General features: G+C 47.9%; 2 protein-coding genes and 1 long non-coding RNA gene across 4 annotated transcripts in view; 2 read left to right on the top strand and 1 right to left on the bottom strand.

The window, feature by feature from the left end:
* LOC120319686 (cathelicidin-related antimicrobial peptide Bf-CRAMP-like) overlaps positions 1-5,555 on the top strand; it is an 11,222-nt gene extending 5,667 nt beyond the window's left edge. Inside the window, exons 3-4 of one of the 2 annotated variants that reach the window (XM_039368787.1) lie at positions 885-1,091; positions 4,802-5,555. In XM_039368787.1, coding sequence (XP_039224721.1) covers positions 885-1,091; positions 4,802-4,873 — 279 coding nt within the window. In that variant the 3' untranslated portion in view covers positions 4,874-5,555. The remainder of the gene's footprint in view (positions 1-884; positions 1,092-4,801) is intronic. The other variant, XM_039368786.1, reaches the window with a different exon arrangement.
* Positions 5,556-7,237: 1,682 nt separating this feature from the next.
* Positions 7,238-8,581, bottom strand: LOC120319699. The gene is made up of 2 exons (XR_005559812.1): positions 8,522-8,581; positions 7,238-7,532 (listed from the first exon to the last, which is right to left on the bottom strand). It is a non-coding gene; the product is annotated as an uncharacterized LOC120319699 (long non-coding RNA).
* Positions 8,582-8,701: 120 nt separating this feature from the next.
* LOC120319698 (lachesicidin) lies at positions 8,702-23,039 on the top strand. The gene is made up of 5 exons (XM_039368805.1): positions 8,702-8,723; positions 15,680-16,044; positions 17,333-17,440; positions 21,537-21,710; positions 22,768-23,039. The coding sequence occupies exons 2-5, from the start codon at positions 15,865-15,867 to the stop codon at positions 22,888-22,890; spliced, it is 585 nt and encodes a 194-aa protein (XP_039224739.1). The 5' UTR covers positions 8,702-8,723; positions 15,680-15,864; the 3' UTR covers positions 22,891-23,039.
* The last annotated feature ends 144 nt before the right edge of the window (positions 23,040-23,183 follow it).

Here is a 23,183-nt window from a genome sequence, read left to right as displayed (position 1 = left end):
CTCTATTCTATTCTATTATGTTCTCTATTCTATTCTATATTATGTATTCCTATTCTATTTTATTCTATTCTCCATTATGTTTTCTATTCTATTGTTCTGTATTCTCTATTCTATTCTATTATGTTCTCATTATGTTTTCTATTCTATTCTATTCTATTCTATTCTATTCTATTCTATTCTATTTTCTATTATTTCTGTTCTATTCTATTCTAATTATGTTCTCTATTCTATTCTATATTATGTATTTCTATTCTATTCTGTTCTCTATTGTTTTCTATTCTATTCTATTCTATTCCATTCCATTCCGTGTTCTCTATTCTATTCTATTATGTTCTCTATTATGTTTTCTATTCTATTCTATTCTATTCTATTCTATTCTATTCTATTCTATGTTCTCTATTTTATTCTATATTATGTATTCCTATTATTCTCTTCTCTTCTCTTCTGTGTTCTCTATTCTATTGTTCTCTTATTATGTTCTCTATTATGTTTTCTATTCTATTCTATTCTATTATGTTCTCTATTATGTTTTCTATTCTATTCTATTCTAATTATGTTCTCTATTCTATTCTATATTCTAATTTTTATGTTCTCTATTTTATTCTATATTCTATCCTATCCTATCCTATCCTATCCTATCCTATCCTATCCTATCCTATCCTATCCTATCCTATCCTATCCTATCCTATTCTATTCTATTCTATTCTATTCTATTCTATTCTATTCTATTCTGTTCCGAACTTCTCTCTCTCCACATTCCACATTCCGGAAAAGAGAGAAGTTCCTTGAAGATGGGCTCCAGCACGAATCCAAAAGCTCGGAAAGGACCCCTACATTTGCCTTCATTGATGCGTATTTTTTTTTTTTTTTTTGCTCCTCTACAGGTGATCAGACAATGCCTCGGCTATTACGTCTTGGAGGAGAGGCCTCCCGTAGTTGTGCTCAGCTGTGTACCTGTGGGTGGAAAGCAGGAGAAGAAGGGAGAAGAAGTGGAGAAAAGGGAAGAGGAGAAGAAGGAAGAGAAGAAGCAGGAGGAGGAGAAGCAGGAGGAGGAGGAGGAGAAGGAGAAGAAGAAGGAAGAGGAGGAGAAGGTAAGACAGGAGGAGGAGGAGGAAGAAGAACTGTGGGGTCCTTGGTGCTCTCTGAGCTGGGTGGTTTTCTTGCAGACATTTCACGACCGAATTAGGGAACGTCATCAGTGCTGGAAGGGAGGGAGGGAGGGAGGGAAGAGGAGGAGGGTTTCCCACCGGAGAAGGAGGTTGGACTAGATGACCTCCAAGGTCCCTTCCAGCTCTGTTATTTGGAAGAGGAGGAGGAGAAAAGAAGGAAAGGAGGGAGGAAGGAAGGAAGGAAGGGAGGGAGGGAGGGAGGGAGGGAGGGAGGGAGGGAGGGAGGGAGGGAAGAAGAAGGAAGGAATGAAGGAAGGAAGGAAGGAAGGAAGGAAGGAAGGAAGGAAGGAAGGAAAGGACAGGACAGGACTATAGGGTTCTTGTTCCTGTCAGAACTCGGTGTTTTTCTACAGATGTTTTATGACCCAATTGGGGAACATCCAAAGTGGAAGAAAGAAGTGTTTGAGAGGAGGAGGAGGAGTAGGAGGAGGAGAAGAAGAAGGAGGAGGAGGAGGAGATGATGAGGATTCTGTGATTCTCTAAAGGTCTCCTGCTTGAGCAGGGGGTTGGACTGGATGACCTCCAAGGGCCCCTCCAACTCTGTCCTCCCCACGATTCTGTGATGGTCTCCTGCTTGAGCAGGGGGCTGGACTAGATGACCTCCAAGGTCCCTTCCTACTCTGTTATTTTGTGATTCTCTATGGGTTTCCTGCCTGAGCAGGGGGCTGGACTAGATGACCTCCAAGGTCCCTTCCAGCTGTATTCTGATTCTATGATGCTGTAAGGGTCTCCTGCTCGAGCAGGGGGGGTTTGGACTAGATGACCTCCAAGGTCCCCTCCAACTCTGTCAACTCACGATTCTTGAAGGTCTCCTGCTTGAGCAGGGGGTTGGACTAGATGACCTCCAAGGTACCCCCCCCAACTCTGTCATCCCATGATTTTGTGAGGGTCTCCTGCTCGAGCAGGGGGGGTTGGACTAGATGACCTCCAGGGTCCCCTCCAACTCTGTCATCCCCTGATTCTGTGAGGGTCTCCTGCTTGAGCAGGGGGGGGCTGGACTAGATGGCCTCCGAGGTCCCCCTGCAACTCTGGTTCTTCTGTTCTGTTTCTGTTCTGAAACTTGGGTTCCTCCCGAGTTCAGATCGTATGACGACCGTGAAGTAATTTCCGGAAAGCTGTGAAGAATTTCTCCTCCACTTCCTCCTGAAGGCTCTCCCTTTTGCGAAAGTTGGATTTTGAAGTCGAAAGGGGAAGGAGAAGCCCTCATTGAGGAAATAATCATGGCTCAAGCCAAGGGGTGGGAAAGGAAAGGCCCCTGGATTGGCACGAATTGTGCAAACGTCGATTTTGCTGCTTCCTGCATTCCAGTTCCTGAAAGCGAAAGAAAGTTTCGGGTTGGGACCTTAAAAATCCATCCATCCATCCGTCCATCATCTCCCCTGTCGCAAAAGTGGACTGAATCCCCTCCTTGCAGAACCACTACCCATCTCGGGGGGGGGGAGGTTGAGGGTGTGTGGAAAGTGCTGGACTAGATGACCTCCAAGGTCCCTTCCCACTCTGTGATTCTCTAAAGGTCTCCTGCTTGAGCAGGGGGCTGGTCTGGATGACCTCCGAGGTCCCTCCCCACTCTGTGATTCTCTAAAGGTCTCCTGCTTGAGCAGGGGGCTGGTCTGGATGACCTCCGAGGTCCCTCCCCACTCTATGATTCTCTAAAGGTCTCCTGCTTGAGCAGGGGGCTGGTCTGGATGACCTCCAAGGTGCCTTTCAGCCCTAGGATCCTATAAGGCAGGCAGGCGGGCGGGCGGGCGGGAGGGAGGGAAGGAAGGAAGGAAGGAAGGAAGGAAGGAAGGAAGGAAGGAAGGAAGGAAGAAAAGGGATCAACGTATTTTCCAAAGCACCAGGAAGGCAGGAGAAGAAGCAACGGATGGAAACTCATTCAGGAGAGAAGCAACCTGGAACGAAGGAGAAAAACCTCCTGCTTGAGCAGGGGGCTGGACTAGATGTCCTCCAAGGTCCCTTCCAGCTCTGTCATTCTGTGATTCTCTAAAGGTCTCCTGCTTGAGCCAGGGGCTGGTCTGGATGACCTCCAAGGTCCCTTCCAACTATGATTCTCTAAATCTCTCCTGTTTGAACAGGGGCTGGACTAGATGACCTCCAAGGTCCCTTCCCACTCTGTGATTCTCTAAAGATCTCCTGCTTGAGCAGGGGACTGGTCTGGATGACCTTCAAAGTGCCTTCCAGTCCTAGGATCCTATAAGGCAGGAGAAAAAGAGGAAGGACGGAAGGAAGGAAGGAAGGAAGGAAGGAAGGAAGGGAGGGAGGGAGGGAGGGAGGGAGGGAGGGAAGGAAGGAAGGAAGGAAGGAAGGAAAGAAGGAAGGAAGGGGGTCAACGTATTTTCCAAAGCACCAGGAAGGCAGGAGAAGAAGCAACAGATGGAAACTCATCCAGGAGAGAAGCAACCTGGAACTAAGGAGAAACTTCCTGACAGTGAGGACAATGAACCAGTGGAACTCCTTGCCACCAGAAGTTGTGAGCGCTCCATCACGGGAGGTTTTTAAGAAGGGACTGGACAGCTATTTGTCTAGAATTGTGTAGGGTCTCCTGCTTGAGCAGGGGGTTGGACTAGAACATAGAGCACAGAACAATAGAGTTGGAAGGGGCCCCCGTGGTCATCTAGTCCAGCTCGCTGCTCGAGCAAGAGACCCTTACCAGAGTCATAGAATAACAGGGTTGGATGGGACCTCGGAGGTCATCTAGTCCAACCCCTGCTCAAGCAGGAGATCCTTACAAAATCATAGAATGACGGAGTGGGAAGGGACCCTGGAGGTCATCTAGTCCAACCCCTTACTCAAGCAGGAGGCCCTTACAGAATCATAGAATGACAGAGTTGGAAGGGACCCTGGAGGTCTTCTAGTCCAGTCCCCTGCTCAAAGAGGAGACCTTTACAGAATCATAGAATGACAGAGTTGGAAGGGACCCTGGAGGTCATCTAGTCCAACCCCTTACTCGAGCAGGAGGCCCTTACAGAATCATAGAATGACAGAGTTGGAAGGGACCCTGGAGGTCATCTAGTCCAGTCCCCTGCTCAAAGAGGAGACCTTTACAGAATCATAGAATGACAGAGTTGGAAGGGACCCTGGAGGTCATCTAGTCCAACCCCTTACTCAAGCAGGAGGCCCTTACAGAATCATAGAATGACAGAGTTGGAAGGGATCCTGGAGGTCATCTAATCCAACCCCCTGCTCAGACAGGAAATCGTTAGAGAATCACAGAATAACAGAGTTGGAAGGGACCCTGGAGGTCATCTAGTCCAGCCCCCTGCTCAAGCAGGAGACCCTTACAGAATCATAGAATGACAGAGTTGGAAGGGACCCTGGAGGTCATCTAGTCCGACCCCCTGCTCAGACAGGAAATCGTTAGAGAATCACAGAATAACAGAGTTGGAAGCCACCCTGGAGGTCATCTAGTCCAACCCCCTGCTCAAGCAGGAGACCCTATATGCCCTTTCAGGCAAACGGCTGTCCAGTCTCTTCTCTAAAAAAAAAAAAAACCTCCCGTGACGAAGGGCCCGCAACATCTGGTGGCCAGCAGTCCCACCGGCTAATCGTCTTCACCGTTTAAACGTTTCTCCTTCGTTCCAGGTTGCTTCTCTCCTTTGATTTTAATTGTCGTCCGTCCATTTTTTCTTTAGGTTATATTGGACTTTTGCCCCATTTTTAATGCCCTTCCCTGCCACCACTGTTCAGTGCATCAGCGCCGTTGACAAACCCGTAACCTCGTCATTAAGTGAACCCGGCATCTCCCCCTCCTTGACTTCGGTCGTCGGAAGGCCGCAAAAGGGGGAACGTGGGACACTGCGACCATCATAAATACGAGTCGGTTGCCCCAAGCTGTCTTCATTTTGACGCTATCTCGGTCGTAAGGGCGGGAAACGGCCCCAAGGTCCCATTTTTCAAGGCCTAAACCCTCCGTCGTAAAGCGAGGACTATTCCCAAAACGGGTCTTGCTTTTCGATCCCCAACGGATCAACCTGATCCTGACCCAACACGTTCTCCTCTAGGATCAGCCCCGCCGGGCGAAGAGATTCCTGCGGGTCTTCAAGAAGCTGAAAAAAGGCATGGAAAAATTGTTCCGGAAAAAGAAGCTCGTTCCCGGATCCGTCGCTTCCTAAGAGAAGATTCCGGGAGGATCCCATCTCCGATCTCCGATCCCAGAAAAAAATAAAATAAAATAAAATAAATTCCCTCCATAGGAGAACGGTGGAGAGAATGCCGAGTTTTGGGAATGAGGGTGTCAATTTTAAATTGGAATTCAAATTAGAATTAAAATCTGAATGGAGCTGGGAAAGGGAAAAGGAGAAAGTAGATAATAGTAGTAGTAGTAGTAGTAAGAGTAAGAATTAGAGTTGGAAGGAACCTTGGAGGTCATCTAGTCCAACCCCCTCCTCAGGCAGGAGACCCTTAGAGAATCTTAGAATCAGTTGGAAGGGACCTCAGAGGTCATCCAGTCCAACCCCCTGCTCAGGCAGGAATCCTTAGAGAATCATAGAATAACAGTTAGATGAGACCTTGGAGGTCATCCAGTCCGACCCCCTGCCCAGGCAGGAAACCCTTAGAGAATCATAGACTAACAGAGTTAGATGGGACCTTGGAGGTCATCTAGTCCAACCCCTGCTCAGGTAGCAAACCTTTAGAGAATCATAGAATAACAGAGTTGGAAGGGACCTCAGAGGTCATCCAGTCCAACCCCCTGCTCACGCATGAAACGCTTAGAGAATCATAGAATAACAGAGTTGGAAGGTACCTCGGAGGTCATCTAGCCCAACCCCCTGCTCAGGCAGGAAGGAGTGAAGTGAAGGGGAGAAATGGCAGGAAATATTTTTGAGGCAGCTTTTTTTTTTTTTTAAACTAAATTAAAAAAAAACCCAAATCAATGCAGAAACAAGACCGAGGAAAGCCGTCTCTTTGTGGTTTTTTTTGTGTGTGTGTGTGTGTCTGTGTGTTTTACAAAATAGGCAAATAGGTTTTTACAAGACTTGTGGAGATTCCTTCCTTATTTCTCTGGGCCAACTTGGGGTTTTCCAGTTGTTTTTCCCCAAACATATTTTTTGTTTCCTTCAACTGATTTCCTTCGCTGTATTTTATCTAAATGGGAGGATCACTTTTCTTTTTTCTTTTTTTTTCATAAATATTTTACTGGGTTTTATAGGGATAGGAAAGGGATGGGATCACAGAGTAACAGAGTGGGAAGGGGCGTTGGAGGTCATCTAGTCCAGCCCCCTGCTCAGACAGGAAACGCTTAGAGAATCATAGAATAACAGACTTGGAAGGGACCTCGGAGGTCATCTAGTCCAACCCCCTGCTCAGACAGGAAACGCTTAGAGAATCATAGAATAACAGACTTGGAAGGGACCTCAGAGGTCATCTAGTCCAACCCCCTGCTCAGGCAGGAAGCCTTTAGAGAATCATAGAATAACAGAGTTGGAAGACACCTCAGAGGTCATCGAGTCCAACCCCCTGCTCAGACAGGAAACGCTTAGAGAATCATAGAATAACGGAAGGGATCTCAGAGGTCATCTAGTCCAACCCCCTGGTCAGGCAGGAAGCCTTTAGAGAATCATAGAATAACAGAGTTGGAAGAGACCTCAGAGGTCATCTAGTCCAACCCCCTGCTCAGACAGGAAACGCTTAGAGAATCATAGAATAACGGAAGGGATCTCAGAGGTCATCTAGTCCAACCCCCTGGTCAGGCAGGAAGCCTTTAGAGAATCATAGAATAACAGAGTTGGAAGAGACCTCAGAGGTCATCTAGTCCAACAACCTGCTCAGACAGGAAACACTTAGAGAATCATAGAATAACAGAGTTGGAAGGGACCTCAGAGGTCATCTAGTCCAACCCCCTGCTCAGGCAGGAAGCCTTTAGAGAATCAGAGAATAACAGATTTGGAAGGGACCTCAGAGGTCATCTAGTCCAACCCCCTGCTCAGGCAGGAAACCTTTAGAGAATCACAGAATGACAGAGTTGGAAGGCACCTCGGCGGTCATCTAGTCCAACCCCCTGCTCAGGCAGGAGATCCTTATAGAAGCATAGAAGGATTCTGTGTTGGAGATTGAAGAAGAGGAAGACAAACTGTTAACCGTTCATTTATTTAAAAAAAATCTCTGAATCCAAAACCGCCGAAATATTCCCGTTGCTCGAAGCAAACGGGAGACCGGGAATAGGAAGGTCCCATCCAGACCTTCTCCCCTGTAGCTTTCCTAATCGAATTGGTCGATTGATTGATCGATCGCTTGATTGATTGGCCTGTCCTTCTGATTATGTCCCCGCAAGCCATTGTTGAATCTTTAGCCTTCACGGAGTTTCTCATCCTGGTTTGTTTCCTTTAATCCTTATGCAACTCCTGGCAAGTGTCCAATTTCAAACTGGATCAAAAAAAAATAACTGTTATTTATTTGACGACAACAATCACCACAACGCAGAATCACGCAACGACTCCCAGCCTCATTTTTTTTTAGATTTTTAGATGATCATATTCATAAATTATAAATTGAAACTAGGCTAGCAAGTGAGAGACCATTATGATCCAGGGTTTGGTATGAACACCAGCTGGGTGACTTTGGGCCAATCACCAGGAGACGGTGAGTTCTAGTCCCGCCTTAGGCATGAAAGTTGGCTGGGTGACTTTGGGCCAATCACCAGGAGACGGTGAGTTCTAGTCCCGCCTTAGGCATGAAAGCCGACTGGGTGATTCTGCGCTAATCACTAGGAGACAGTGAGTTCTAGTTCTGCACTAGGCATGAAAGCCAGCTGGGTGACTTTGGGCCAATCACCAGGAGATGGTGAGTTCTAGTCCCGCCTTAGGCATGAAAGCCGGATGGGTGACTTTAGGCCAGGGGTAGGCAACCCAAAACACTCGGAGAGCCACTTGGACCCGTTTCCCACCAAAAACAAAACACTGGGAGCCGCAAAACCCTTTTGATATCTAAAACGAAGATAACACTGCATATATCCTTTTTTACCTTTATTATAGGTGTGTGTGTGTGTATGTGTGTGTGTGTGTGTGTATGTGTGTGTGTGTGTATATATATATATATATACACACACACACACACATTAAAAATAAAAGTAAAAATATGACTCTTGGGAATATCCATACTATTAAAACAATGATCACCAAAAGAATGCTTTAAGAGAATAAAATTACATACACACAAAGGTAAAAAAAGGATATATGCAGTGTTTGTCTCTCTCTCCCCCTCCCTCTCTATCTGCCCTTGGTCTGCCACTCCTCTTCCCCCACTCTCTTTCTTTCTCTCTCTCTTTCCTCTCTCTCTTTCCTCTCTCTCTCCCTCCCTCCCTCCCTCTGTTTCTCTCGCTCTCTTTCTCCCCCCCCCTCCTATCTGCTGCTCACCTGGCAAGCTTCAAGCTGTTGTCCAACAAGCTCAGGGGTAAGCAACCTCGTCTCTTTTATGACTCATGGACTTCAACTCCCAGAATTCCTGAGTCAGCCTAGCTGGGCTAGCTAGCTCTCTCCTGCCCTTCCTGCTTCCTGCAGAGACGCAGCAAAGGGAGGGGCTCCGTCCAGTAAGCTTTTCAGCTCCTCTGAGAATACTGTGAGTGCAATCTTTTTTTTTTTACACACACACATACACACACACACACACACACACAGAGAGAGAGAGAGAGAGAGAGAGAGAGAGAGAGAGAGAGAGAGAGAGAGAGAGAGGGAGAGGCAGGGAAGCGCAATTGCCTCTCTCTGTCTCTGTCTCTGTCTCTCTCTGCAAAGGCAGAGGAGGCTGGGAGCCGCAGGGGAAGGCTCAAAGAGCCGCATGCGGCTTTGGAGCCGCAGGTTGCCGACCTGTGCTTTAGGCCAATCACCAGGAAGCTGGGAGTTCTAGTCCCGCCTTAGGCATGAAAGCCGGATGGGTGACTTTAGGCCAATCACCAGGAGACGGTGAGTTCTAGTCCCGCCTTAGGCATGAAAGCTGGATGGGTGACTTTAGGCCAATCACCAGGAGACGGTGAGTTCTAGTCCCGCCTTAGGCATGAAAGCTGGATGGGTGACTTTGGGCCAATCACCAGGAGACGGGGAGTTCTAGTCCCGCCTTAGGCATGAAAGCCGGATGGGTGACTTTGGGCCAATCACCAGGAGACGGGGAGTTCTAGTCCCGCCTTAGGCATGAAAGCTAGCTGGGTGACTTTGGGCCAATCACCAGAAGATGGGGAGTTCTAGTCTCGCCTTAGGCATGAAAGACAGCTGGGTGACTTTGGGCCAATCACCAGGAGACTGTGAGTTCTAGTCCCGCCTCAGCCATGAAAGCCAGCTGGGTGACTTTGGGCCAATCACCAGGAGACGGGGAGTTCTAGATAGTCTTAGATATCTTAGCCACCTGGAATCATTTTCCAAAATAATAAAAGTAAAATATCCATCCCAGAAAGAAATACCTAATAAAAGCAGGTGATTATCGTGAGACCCAGGTTCAGGAGTTCCCACTTTCGGTTTCCAGCTTCTGCTCACATGCTTCCTGTTGCTTATGGGCTTCCCGCTTCACACCGGTGGAGTTGTGAGTTCCCTATTTTGTGTGGACTTTCCGCACAGAGTTAGGTGTGACTCAGCCCGTCCTTTTGCTCCCTGGAGTTGGGCCTGCTCAGGGGCCGCCTTCAACGGGCCTTACGGGAACCGGAGGGAGGGGAGGGTGCGAGCCATCCAAATGGGGGCCTTGCACAATCGGCCTCCTTTGCACAAGCGATTGTGTGGTGCCGCAGGCATCAGGGTTCGGATTGTGAAGGCTGGGCTCGGAGGCCCATCAATCAGGAGGGCCAAAGACTCTCTCTCTCTCTCTTATCTATCATCTCTGTGTTTGTTTGTTTGTTTGTCTGTCTATCATTCTATCTCTTTTATGTATCATATCTGTGTCTGTCTGTCTCTCTATATATATCTATCTTTCTGACAATCTCTCTCTATCTATATCTATCTATCTATGTCTCTTTCATGTATCATATCTCTCTCTATATCTATCTTTCTATCTATCTATCTTTCTATCACTCTCTCTCTTTTATGTATCATATCTGTGTCTGTCTGTCTCTATATATCTATCTTTCTGACAATATATCTATCTATCTATGTCTCTTTCATGTATCTCTCTCTATCTTTCTATCTATTTATCTTTCTATCACTCTCTCTTTTATGTATCATATCTGTCTGTCTCTCTATATATATCTATCTTTCTGACAATCTCTATCTATATCTATCTATCTGTCTCTTTCATGTATCATATCTGTCTCTCTCTATATCTATCTTTCTATCTATCTATCACTCTTTCTTTTATGTATCATATCTGTGTCTGTCTGTCTCTCTATATATATCTATCTTTCTGACAATCTCTATCTATATCTATCTGTCTCTTTCATGTATCATATCTGTCTCTCTATATATCTATCTTTCTATCTATCACTCTCTCTTTTATGTATCATATCTGTGTCTGTCTGTCTCTCTCTATATATCTATCTTTCTGACAATCTCTCTCTATATCTATCTATGTCTCTTTCATGTATCATATCTGTCTCTCTATATCTATCTTTCTATCTATCTTTCTATCACTCTCTCTCTTTTATGTATCATATCTGTTTCTGTCTGTCTCTATATATCTCTTTCTGACAATCTATCTATCTATCTATCTATCTATCTATCTATCTATCTATGTCTTTGATGTATCATATCTGTCTCTCTCTATATCTATCTTTCTATATCTTTCTATCACTCTCTCTTTTATGTAATATCTGTCTGTCTCTATATATCTATCTTTCTGACAATCTCTCTATCTATGTCTCTTTCATGTATCATATCTGTCTCTCTCTATATCTATCTTTCTATCTATCTTTCTATCACTCTCTCTCTTTTATGTATCATATCTGTTTCTGTCTCTATATATCTATCTTTCTGACAATCTCTCTCTCTCTATCTGTCTTTCATGTATCATATCTGTCTCTCTCTATATCTATCTATCTTTCTATATCTTTCTATCACTCTCTCTTTTATGTATCATATCTGTGTCTGTCTCTCTCTATATATATGTCTATCTTTCTGACAATCTCTATCTATATCTATCTGTCTATCTCTTTCATGTATCATATCTGTCTATATCTATCTTTCTACCTATCTATCTTTCTATCACTCTCTCTCTTTTATGTATCATATCTGTGTCTGTCTATCTCTCTCTATATATCTATCTTTCTGACAATCTCTCTGTCTATATATATATATCTATGTCTCTTTCATGTATCATATCTGTCTCTATATCTATCTATCTTTCTATCAATCTTTCTATCACTCTCTCTCTTTTATGTATCATATCTGTGTCTGTCTCTCTCTATATATCTATTTCTATCTCTCTCTATCTGACTATATCTATCTATCTCTCTATCTATTGTAAGGTTTTCCACTTAACCTCACAATTGCCCCAGCATTACTCAGGAATTTAAAAGCGCCAAAGAAACTCCTGAGCCGAGAGTTTTAGCAAGCAAAACAACTTTTATTTTGATCAAAATAAAGTTGGGTGACCCCATCTCTCTTCGTGGCTGGTAGAGAGACGAAGGCAAGAACCAGAAAAGATGTCTTCCACCTTTTATACCTTTTCAGAACAAAGAGATCAGGTCTTGGGACCAGGCAAAGATGGCACAAAAAAACAATTCCTAGATGATGACTCATGCACAGCAATCCAGGCTCCATCCGTCACTCCTTTCCCCCTCCCCTTACTGTGCTCTTTTCATATAAGCAATCACCTGTACCTAAAGCATGAAGCCCTTACTTTCCCAATATATATATAAAGCATCTGATCAAGCAATTAACTACAAAATAATGATGACAAAATAACAAAACAATGATGACATGATAACACTATAAGTATCAATATAAAATGGTCACTATATATAAAATAAATGCTAATGTCAAACTTAAACATACTAAAATCATAAGCATAAAATCCCTTCACTATCTATGTCTCTCTTTTATCTATCGTATCTGTCTGTCTGTCTCTCTATATATCTATCTTTCTATCTCTATCTATCATTCTGTCTCTTTTATGTATCATATCTGTCTCTCTATATATATATATCTTTCTGACTATCTGTCTATCTCTGACTATATCTATCTGTCTGTCTCTCTTTTATGTATCATATCTGTGTCTGTCTATATATCTATCTATCATTCTGTCTCTTTTATGTATCATATCTGTCTCTCTCTATATATATCTTTCTATCTCTCTCTCTATGACTATATCTATCTATCTATCTATCTATCTGTCTGTCTGTCTGTCTGTCTGTCTCTCTTTTATGTATCATCTGTGTCTGTCTATATATCTATCTTTCTATCTATCATTCTGTCTCTTTTATGTATCATATCTGTCTCTCTCTATATATATCTTTCTATCTCTCTCTCTATGACTATATCTATCTATCTATCTATCTGTCTGTCTGTCTGTCTGTCTGTCTCTCTTTTATGTATCATATCTGTGTCTGTCTATATATCTATCTTTCTATCTATCATTCTGTCTCTTTTATGTATCATATCTGTCTCTCTCTATATATATCTTTCTATCTCTCTCTCTATGACTATATCTATCTATCTATCTGTCTGTCTGTCTGTCTGTCTGTCTCTCTTTTATGTATCATATCTGTGTCTGTCTATATATCTATCTTTCTATCTATCATTCTGTCTCTTTTATGTATCATATCTGTCTCTCTCTATATATATCTTTCTATCTCTCTCTCTATGACTATATCTATCTATCTATCTGTCTGTCTGTCTGTCTGTCTGTCTCTCTTTTATGTATCATATCTGTGTCTGTCTATATATCTATCTTTCTATCTATCATTCTGTCTCTTTTATGTATCATATCTGTCTCTCTCTATATATATCTTTCTGACTATCTCTCTCTCTATGACTATATCTGTCTGTCTGTCTGTCTGTCTCTCTTTTATGTATCATATCTGTCTGTCTGTCTGTCTGTCTGACACACTCTCTCCCTCTCTCTCTCTCTCGTCCAACCCCATGCTCAAGCAGGAGACCCTTACAGAATCATAGAAGGACAGAGTTGGAAGGGACCGGGGAGGTCATCTAGTCCAGCCCCCTACTCAAGCAAGAGACCCTTCTCTTCTCCTCCTCCCCCTCCTCCTCCAAAAAACAGAATCACAGTTGGACGTGACCCTGGAGGTTTTCTCGTCAAACCCCCTGCACTTCTCTTTTCTTCTTCTTCCTCCTCCTCCTCCAAATAACAGAATCACAGTTGATTGATTGGCCTCTCTCTCTCCTTCCTTCCTTCCTTCCTTCCTTCCTTCCTTCCTTCCTTCCTTCCTTCCTTCCTTCCTTCCTTCCTCCTCCTCCTCTCACTGATAATGTTCCCAAGTTGGGTCGTGAGACATCTGCAAAGAAACCACCCAGCTCAGAGAGCACCAAGGACCCCAGAACCCTCTCCTCCCCCTCCTCCCCCTCCTCCTGATAATGTTCCCTAGTTGGGTCACGAGACGTCTGCAAGGAAACCACCCAGCTCAGAGAGCACCAAGGACCCCAGAGCCCTCCCCTCCTCCTCCTGCTCCTGCTCCTGCTCATACTGATAATGTTCCCTAGTTGGGTCACGAGACGTCTGCAAGGAAACCACCCAGCTCAGAGAGCACCAGGGACCCCCTCCCAGTCCTCCTCCCCCTCCTCCTCCTCCAGATAACAGAATCACAGTTGGATGTGACCGTGGAGATCTTCTCGTCAAACCCCCTGCACAAGACCCTTCTCTTTTCCTCCTCCTCCTCCTCCTCCTCCTCCTCCTCCTCCTCCTCCTCCTCCTCCTCCATCGAAAGAGCACCTTCAGATGCCTGGACTTCTTCAACTCCCCCCCACAGACACACACACAACCCCCCCCTACCACCCCTTCTCCAAGCTCCCCCAGTGCCGGGATGGTGGGGGAATTGCCCAGGTTGCGTCAGCCCGATTTGGAAACCGGCCAGAAGCCCACTGGGATTTCCAAACCGGAGTTTCTCTCCGCCATGCTCCGATCCGAGGAAAAGCCGGCACCGGAAAGGAATGACGGATGCTCTCGGGGGGGGGGGGGCAGAATCATTCCCCGATCCATCCATCAATAAAGACTGTCAATCTCCATATCTGGCTTCCCCCCCCCCTATTTTCGATTCTACGTTTCATGCCGTAACAGCAGTGGGAAGGGACCCTGGAGGTCATCTAGTCCAGCCCCCTGCTCAAGCAGGAACCGCTTACAGAATCATAAATAAGACAGTGGAAAGGGACCCTGGAGGTCATCTAGTCCAGCCCCCTGCTCAAGCAGGAACCGCTTACAGACTCATAAATAAGACAGTGGAAAGGGATCCTGGAGGTCATCTAGTCCAGCCCCCTGCTCAAGCAGGAACCACTTACAGACTCATAAATAAGACAGTGGAAAGGGATCCTGGAGGTCATCTAGTCCAGCCCCCTGCTCAAGCAGGAACCGCTTACAGACTCATAAATAAGACAGTTGAAAAGGACCCTGGAGGTCATCCAGTCCAGCCCCCTGCTCCAGCAGGAACCGCTTACAGAATCATAAATAAGACAGTGGAAAGGGATCCTGGAGGTCATCTAGTCCAGCCCCCTGCTCAAGCAGGAACCGCTTACAGACTCATAAATAAGACAGTGGAAAGGGACCCTGCAGGTCATCTAGTCCAGCCCCCTGCTCCAGCAGGAACCGCTTACAGAATCATAAATAAGACAGTGGAAAGGGACCCTGCAGGTCATCTAGTCCAGCCCCCTGCTCCAGCAGGAACCGCTTACAGAATCATAAATAAGACAGTGGAAAGGGACCCTGCAGGTCATCTAGTCCAGCCCCCTGCTCAAGCAGGAACCGCTTACAGACTCATAAATAAGACAGTGGAAAGGGACCCTGCAGGTCATCTAGTCCAGCCCCCTGCTCCAGCAGGAACCGCTTACAGAATCATAAATAAGACAGTGGAAAGGGACCCTGGAGGTCATCTAGTCCAGCCCCCTGCTCCAGCAAGAACCGCTTACAGAATCATAAATAAGCCAGGGGAAAGGGACCCTGCAGGTCATCTAGTCCAGCCCCCTGCTCAAGCAGGAACCGCTTACAGACTCATAAATAAGACAGTGGAAAGGGACCCTGCAGGTCATTTAGTCCAGCCCCCTGCTCAAGCAGGAACCGCTTACAGACTCATAAATAAGACAGTGGAAAGGGACCCTGCAGGTCATCTAGTCCAGCCCCCTGCTCAAGCAGGAACCGCTTACAGACTCATAAATAAGACAGTGGAAAGGGACCTTGGAGGTCACCTAGTCCAGCCCCCTGCTCATGCAGGGAAGGTTTTTTTCCTCCTCCATCAAAAGAGCACCTTCAGATGCCTGGACTTCTTCAAACCCCCCCCTACACACAACCCCCCCCTACCACCCCTTCTCCAAGCTCCCCCAATGCCGGGATGGTGGGGGAATTGCCCAGGTTGCGTCAGCCCGATTTGGAAACTGGCCAGAAGCCCACTGGGATTTCCAAACTGGAGTTTCTCTCTTCCCCTTTCTCAATTCAAGAAGAAGAAGAAGAAGAAGAAAAAGGAGTGTCTCGTTTTCAGGAAGATCCTCCAAATAATTCCACACTGGGGGAAAATCCCGGGTTCCCCCCAGCCAGGAAGGCGAGGACCCGCCTCTCCGGGGCCTGCATAAAAGGGGAACCTGCCGGTCCCCGGGAATCCCATCCGAAGGAGCCAGCGGCGGCCAGGATGGACGGTTCCTTCTGGAAGACCTTGCTGGTGCTGGCCGTCTGCGGGACCCCTGCCTCCCTCGCCCACCGGCCCCTGAGCTACGGGGAAGCCCTGGAGCTGGCCGTGAGCATCTACAACGGCAAGGCGGGCCAGGCCTCCCTCTACCGCCTCCTGGAGGCCGTTCCTCAGCCCGAGTGGGTAGGTGGCCGGGAGCAGAGTGGGGAGGGAGCCGGGAGGTCATCTAGCCCGACCCCCTGCTCGAGCAGGAGTTCCATGCAGAATCAGGGAAGGACAGAGGGGAGAGGGAGCTGGGAGGTCATCTACTCCAACCCCATGCTTGAGCAGGAGATCCTTACAGAATCACAGAAGAATAGTGGAAGGGACCCTGGAGGTCATCTAGTCCACCCCCCTGCTCAGGCAGGAGACCCTTACAGAACGATCGATGGACAGAGTTGGAAGGGAGCTGAGAGGTCATCTAGTCCAACCCCCACAGAATTTCAGAATAACAGAGTTGGGAGGGAGCTGGGAGGTCATCTAGTCCAACCCCCTGCTCGAGCAGGAGATCCATGCAGAATCAGGGAAGGACAGAGTGGGGAGGGACCTGGGAGGTCATCTAGTCCAACCCCCAGCTCAAGCAGGAGACCCTTACAGAATCACAGAATAACAAAGTTGGAAGGGAGCTGGGAGGTCATCTGTCCAACTCCCAGCTCAAGCAGAAGACCCAGGCAGAATCAGGGAAGGACGGAGTGGGGAGGGAGCTGGGAGGTCATCTAGTCCCACCCCCTGCTCAAGCAGGAGACCCTTACAGAATCATAGGACAGAGTTGGAAGGGAGCTGGGAGGTCATCTAGTCTGACCCCCTGCTCGACCAGGAGACCCTGACAGAATGATCGGACAGAGTGGGAAGGGAGCTGGGAGGTCATCTAGTCCAACCCCCTGCTTAAGCAGGAGATCCATGCAGAATCAGGGAAGGACAGAGTGGGGAGGGACCCGAGAGGTCATCTAGTCCGACCCCCTGCTCGAGCAGGAGACCCATGCAGAATCAGAGTGGGGAAGGACCTGGGAGGTCATCTAGTCCGACCCCCTGCTCAAGCAGGAGATCCATGCAGAATGATCGAAGGACAGAGTTGGGAGGGAGCTGGGAGGTCATCTAGTCCAACCTCCTGCTCGAGCAGGAGATCCATGCAGAATCAGGGAAGGACGGAGTGAGGAGGGAGCCGGGAGGGCATCTAGTCTGACCCCCTGCTCGAGCAGGAGTTCCATGCAGAATCAGGGAAGGACAGAGGGGGGAGGGAGCTGGGAGGTCATCTAGTCCAACCCCCAGCTCAAGAAGAAGACCCATAAGAATCATAGACTAACAGAGTTGGAAGAGAGCTGGGAGGTCTTCTGATTCAGGAGACTCCCTCAAGTGTCCTTCAACGTGGTTCCAAAGGAAGGTGGGAGGAAGTCCAGGTGGTTTCCAAATGAACCCCCGTGTCTTGTTTCAGGATCCCAATTCTGAGGGCAGTCAACAGCTGAACTTCACCCTCAAGGAGACGGCGTGCCAGGTGGAAGAAGAACGTTCCCTGGAGGAATGCGGCTTCCAAGAAGACGGGGTGAGTAAGGGATGTTCAAGCTGAGTTGACGATGGGTCGGAGTTGGAAGGGGGATCCATGGGACTTCTGTAGGATCTCGCTCGGAGTTCTCTTTCCCTTCTACCGTCGTCTTCAGGGATGTCCTTCCTCGCGTTTCTGCAAGTCAACTCTGAGCCCAGGTCCAGGGATAGAGCAGGGACCTATAAGAGAATAACAAAGTTGGAAGGGACCCTGGAGGTCTTCTACTCCAACCCCCAGCTCAAACAGGAACTCCTCCTCCCTCCTAGCCTTGATGATGTTCCCTAGTTGGGTCATGAAACGTCTGCAAGAAAACCACCCAGCTCAGAGAGCACCCAGGATCCCACAGTCCCTTTCCTCTTCCTCCTCCTCCTCCTCCTAATAACAGAATAATATACTTGGCAGGGACCCTGGAGGTCTTCTAGTCCAACCCCCAGCTCAAGCAGGAACTCCTCCTCCTCCCCCTCCTCCCCCTCCTCCTCCTAATAACCGAGTAATAAACTTGGAAGGGACCCTGGAGGTCTTCTAGTCCAACCCCCAGCTCACGCAGGAACTCCTCCTCCTCCTCTCCCCTTCTAGTACTGATGATGTTCCCTAGTTGGGTCATGAAACGTCTGCAAGGAAACCACCCAGCTCAGAGAGCACCCAGGACCCCACAGTCCTTCCTCCTCCTCCTCCTCCTCCTCCTCCTAATAACAGAATAATAAACTTGGAAGGGACCCTGGAGGTCTTCTAGTCCAACCCCCTGCTCAAGCAGGAACTCTCCTCCTCCCCTTCCCCCTCCCCCCTCTTCCTACTTAAAATTAACCGAATAATATTGGAAGGGGCACTGGAGGTCTTCTAGTCCAACCCCCTGCTCAAGCGGGAGATCCTCCTCCTCCTCCTCCTCTGAATAACAGAGTAATAGAATAGCAGAATAACTGACTTGGAAAAGACCCTGGAGGTCATCTAGTCCCACCCCCTACTCAAGCAGGAGGCCTTCCCCTCCCCTTTCAGACAAATCGTTGTCCCCCCCCCCCCATACAAACCTTCCCCATTCCCGGGAGGGAGGAAAACGCGTTCCAAAGATCGAAAGGAAGGAGAAGTTTACAAGCCGCACGCAGCTCCTCCCTCGTGGAACGATTCCACCTGGTTGTAGATGGTTTCGGTCTGCCAGGCATGCAAAAGGTACAAGGAACCGTGCAGAAGAATGTCTGCAGGCCTTACTCGGGTTCTGGAAGCTGTCAAGACCCAACCGATTAACCGCCTCCACAGCCTTGGAAGCAGTTCGGCTCTTTGATGACTGGTGGACTTCAACTCCCAGAATTCCCGAGCCAGCCTTGCTGAGGGGAAAGGGAGAGGTTTCCAAGCTGAGCCATATTGGCTCAGGAATTCTGGGAGTTGAAGTCCACCAGTCATGAAGGGCTCATACTTCCCCCATGCTGGCAGAGGAATTCTGGGAGTTGAAGTCCACGAGTCATAAAAGAGCCAAGGTGGCCTACCCCTGAGTTACTAGGAAGATGAGGGGACTTCAACTCCCAGAATTCCTCTGCTAGCATGGCACCCTATACCAGGCGTAGGCCACCTTGGCTCTTTTATGACTGGTGGACTTCAACTCCCAGAATTCCCGAGCCAGCCATGCTGAGGGGAAAGGGAGAGGTTTCCAAGCTGAGCCATGCTGGCTCAGGAATTCTGGGAATTGAAGTCCACAAGTCATGAAGGGACTACTTCCCCCCCCCATGCCTAGCTCAGGAATTCTGGGAGTTGAAGTCCACAAGTCATGAGGGGGGCCATAATTCCCCCATGCTGGCTCAGGAATTCTGGGAGTTGAAGTCCACGACTCATGAAGCGGCCACAGATCCCCCGTGGTGGCTCAGGAATTCTGGGAGTTGGAGTCCACAAGTCATGAGGAGGCCATAGTTCCCCCATGCTGGCTCAGGAATTCTGGGAGTTGAAGTCCACAAGGGGCCACTTTTTCCCCCATGCTAGCTCAGGAATTCTGGGAGTTGAAGTCCAAGTGTCATGAAGGGGCCATAGTTCCCCCATGTTGGCTCAGGAATTCTGGGAGTTGAAGTCCACAAGGGGCCACTTTTTCCCCCATGCTAGCTCAGGAATTCTGGGAGTTGAAGTCCAAGTGTCATGAAGGGGCCATAGTTCCCCCATGTTGGCTCAGGAATTCTGGGAGTTGAAGTCCCGCAGTCATAAAAGGGCCAAGTTTGAAGACCCCTGGTTTAAATGTTTAAATATTTTTTCCTCACGGTCAGGTGATCAAAATTCAAACATTTGGGCAGGGCTAGGCCACCTTGGCTCTTTTATGACTGGTGGACTTCAACTCCCAGAATTCCCGAGCCAGCCACGCTGAGGGGAAAGAGAGAGGTTTCCAAGCTGAGCCAGGCTGGCTCAGGAATTCTGGGAGTTGAAGTCCACAAATCATAAAAAGAGCCAAGGTTGCCTACCCCTGCCCTAAAGTACAGCTAGTCCTCAACTTATGACGGCTCCGTTTAGTGTCCATTTTACAGCAAGTCCTCGACTTACGATAGTCCTTTTAGTGACCAAGTTACAACAGCCCTGAAAAAAATGACATGTCCATTTTATAAGGAGTCCTCAACTTACGACGGTTCTGTTTAGTGACTGAAGTTACGACGGCCCTGAAAAAAATGACATGTCCATTTTATAAGGAGTCCTTGACTTACGACAGTTCTGTTTAGTGACCAAAGTCGCAAGAGCCCTGAAAAAAATGGCTTATGTCCATTTTACAGGGAGGACTTACGACGGTCCGTTTAGTGAGTGAAGTCACGACAGCCCTGAAAAAAGTAACATGTCCATTTTACAGGGAGTCTTTGACTTACGATGGTCCATTTAGTGATCAAAGTTACAATGGGCCTGAAAAAAATGATTTATATCCATTTTACAGGGAGTCCTTGACTTACGATTGATCTGTTTAGTGACCGAAGTCACGATGGACCTGAAAAAATGACATGTCCATTTTACAGAGAGTCCTTGACTTACGACAGTCCTTTTAGTGACCAAAGTCATGACAGCCCTGAAAAAAGTGACTTATGTCCATTTTATAAGGAATCCTCGACTTACGACAGTTCTGTTTAGTGATCAAAGTCACGACGGCCCTGAAAAAAGTGACTTATGTCCATTTTATAAGGAGTCCTCGACTTACGACAGTTCTGTTTATTGACCAAAGTCGCAAGATCCCTGAAAAAAATGGCTTATGTCCATTTTACAGAGAGTCCTTGACTTACAACGGTCTGTTTAGTGACCGAAGTCACGACAGCCCTGAAAAAAGTGACATGTCCATTTTACAAGGAGTCCTAGACTTACGATGGTCCATTTAGTGATCAAAGTTACAATGGGCCTGAAAAAATTGATTTATATCCATTTTACAGGGAGTCCTTGACTTACGACGGTTCTGTTTAGTGACCGAAGTCACGATGGACCTGAAAAAATGACATGTCCATTTTACAGGGAATCCTTGACTTACGACAATCCTTTTAGTGACCAAAGTCATGACAGCCCTGAAAAAAGTGACTTATGTCTATTTTATAAGGAATCCTCGACTTACGACGGTTCTGTTTAGTGATCAAAGTTACAACGGCCCTGAAAAAAGTGACTTATGTCCATTTTATAAGGAATCCTTGACTTACGACAGTTCTGTTTAATGATCAAAGTCACAACCCCCCCTGAAAAAAATGACTTATGTCCATTTTATAAGGAGTCCTCAACTTATGACGGTCTTGTTTAGAGATCAAAGTTACGATGGCCCTGCAAAAAGTGACATGTCCATTTCATACAGAGTCCTCGACTTATGAAGGTTGTGTTTACTGATCAAAGTCACGACAGCCCTGAAAAAAAAGGGTGAGGTGGTTGTAAAGCGAGGACTACCTGCACCGAGGGAGAGGCTGAGGCTTCTATCTTAGCTGGTCTAAGATCCTTCTAGAACAGGGGTCCCCAATCTGTGGGCCATGGTGCCCTACTGATCTGTGGCTTACTCAGAAGCAGGCTGCGTGAGTGACTCGAACTCGGGACCTTGTGCGTGCGACCGTCGCAGAGAAGGGGGTCTCTGTGGAGCCGAATCTTGATTCTCACCCGGCTTTCGTCCCCTCGACAGGTCGTCCTGGAGTGCACAGGCTACTATTTCTTTGGGGAGACGCCCCCGGTGGTCGTCCTCTCCTGTGTACCTGTGGGCGGAGTGGAGGAGGAGGAGGAGGAGGAGGAGGAGGAGCCGAAGGCAGAGGCGGAGAACGACGAGGAGGTGGAGAAGGAGAAGGAGGATGAGGAGAAGGTAAGAAGGGGGCATGGTGGGGGACGTCTCATGACTCAACTAGGGAACGTCATCAGGGCTAGAAGGGAGGAGGAGGAGTTGGAGTTGGAGGAGTTGGAGTTGGAGTTGGAGTTGGAGTTGGAGGAGGAGGAGGAGGAGGAGGAGGAGGAAGAGGAGGAGGAGGAGGAGGAGGAGAGGGCTCTGGTGTCCTTGGTGCTCTCTGAGATTGGTGGTTTCTTTGCAGACGTCTCACGACCCAACTTGGGAACCTTATCAGTGGGAAGAGGAGAAGGAAGGAAGGAAGGAAGGAAGGAAGGAAGGAAGGAAGGAAGGAAGGAAGGAAGGAAGGAAGGAAGGAAGGAAGGAAGGAAGGAAGGGGAGAGAGAGAGAAAGGAAGGAAGGAAGGAAGGAAGGAAGGAAGGAAGGAAGGAAGGAAGGAAGGAAGGAAGGAAGGAAGGAAGGAAGGAAGGGGAGAGAGAGAAAGAGAGGGAGGGAGGAAGGAGGGAAGGAGGGAAGGAAGGAAGGAGGGAAGGAAGGAAGGGGAGAGAGAAAGGAAGGAAGAGAGGAAGGAAGGAAGGAAGGAAGGAAGGAAGGAAGGAAGGAAGGAAGGAAGGAAGGAAGGAAGGAAGGGAGGGAGGAGGAGGAGGAGGAGGAGAAAAAGACTATGGGGTCCTTGGTGCTCTCTGAGAGGTGGTTTCCTTACTGACGTCTCGTGACCCAGCTTGGGAACATTATCAGTGGGAAGAGGAGAAGGAAGGAAGGAGAGAGAGGGGGGGGAGGAGGAGGAGGAGGAGGAGGAGGAGGAGGAGGAAGGACTGGGGGGCTCCCTGGTTCTCTCAGAGCTGGGTGGTTTCCTTGCAGACGTCTCGTGACCCAACTAGGGAACGACATCAGTGCTACAAGGGAGGAGGAGGAGAAGGAAGAAAGGAAGGGAGGGAGGGAGGGAGGACTCTGAGCTGGGTGGTTTCCTTGCAGACGTCTCGTGACCCAACTAGGGAACATCATCAGTGCTCGCCCGAGGGCTACTGGTTGGGGCACCCGGCTTGACTACCTCTCCGCTCCTCTCCTTCCTCTCTAGGACCAGCCCAAACGGGTCAAGCGGTTCAAGAAATTTTTCAAGAAAGTCAAGAAAAGCGTGAAGAAGCGGCTCAAGAAAATCTTCAAGAAGCCGATAGTCATCGGGGTCTCCATCCCCTTTTAAGACAGGATTCCCGGCCGACGCCCTCCGATCCGAGGAAAAGCCGGCACCGGAAAGGAATGGCGGATGCTCTCGGGGGGGGGGGCAGAATCATTCCCCAATAAGATTATCCACCGATCGATCCATCTGTCAATAAAGACTGTCAATCTCCACATCTGGCCTTTTTTTTTTTTTTCCTATTTTCGATTCTACCTTTCGTGCCGTAACAGCGGTGGGAAGGGACCCTGGAGGTCATCTAGTCCAGCCCCCTGCTCAAGCAGGAACCGCTTACAGAATCATAAATAAGACAGTGGAAA

This window comes from Crotalus tigris, unplaced genomic scaffold, assembly GCF_016545835.1.
Source record: "Crotalus tigris isolate CLP2741 ecotype Arizona unplaced genomic scaffold, ASM1654583v1 scf7180000020932.1150333, whole genome shotgun sequence".
Classification (NCBI taxonomy): Eukaryota; Metazoa; Chordata; class Lepidosauria; order Squamata; family Viperidae; genus Crotalus; species Crotalus tigris.
The sequence above is the reverse complement of the archived record's forward strand: the minus strand, read 5'-3'. Positions and strand labels throughout refer to the sequence as shown.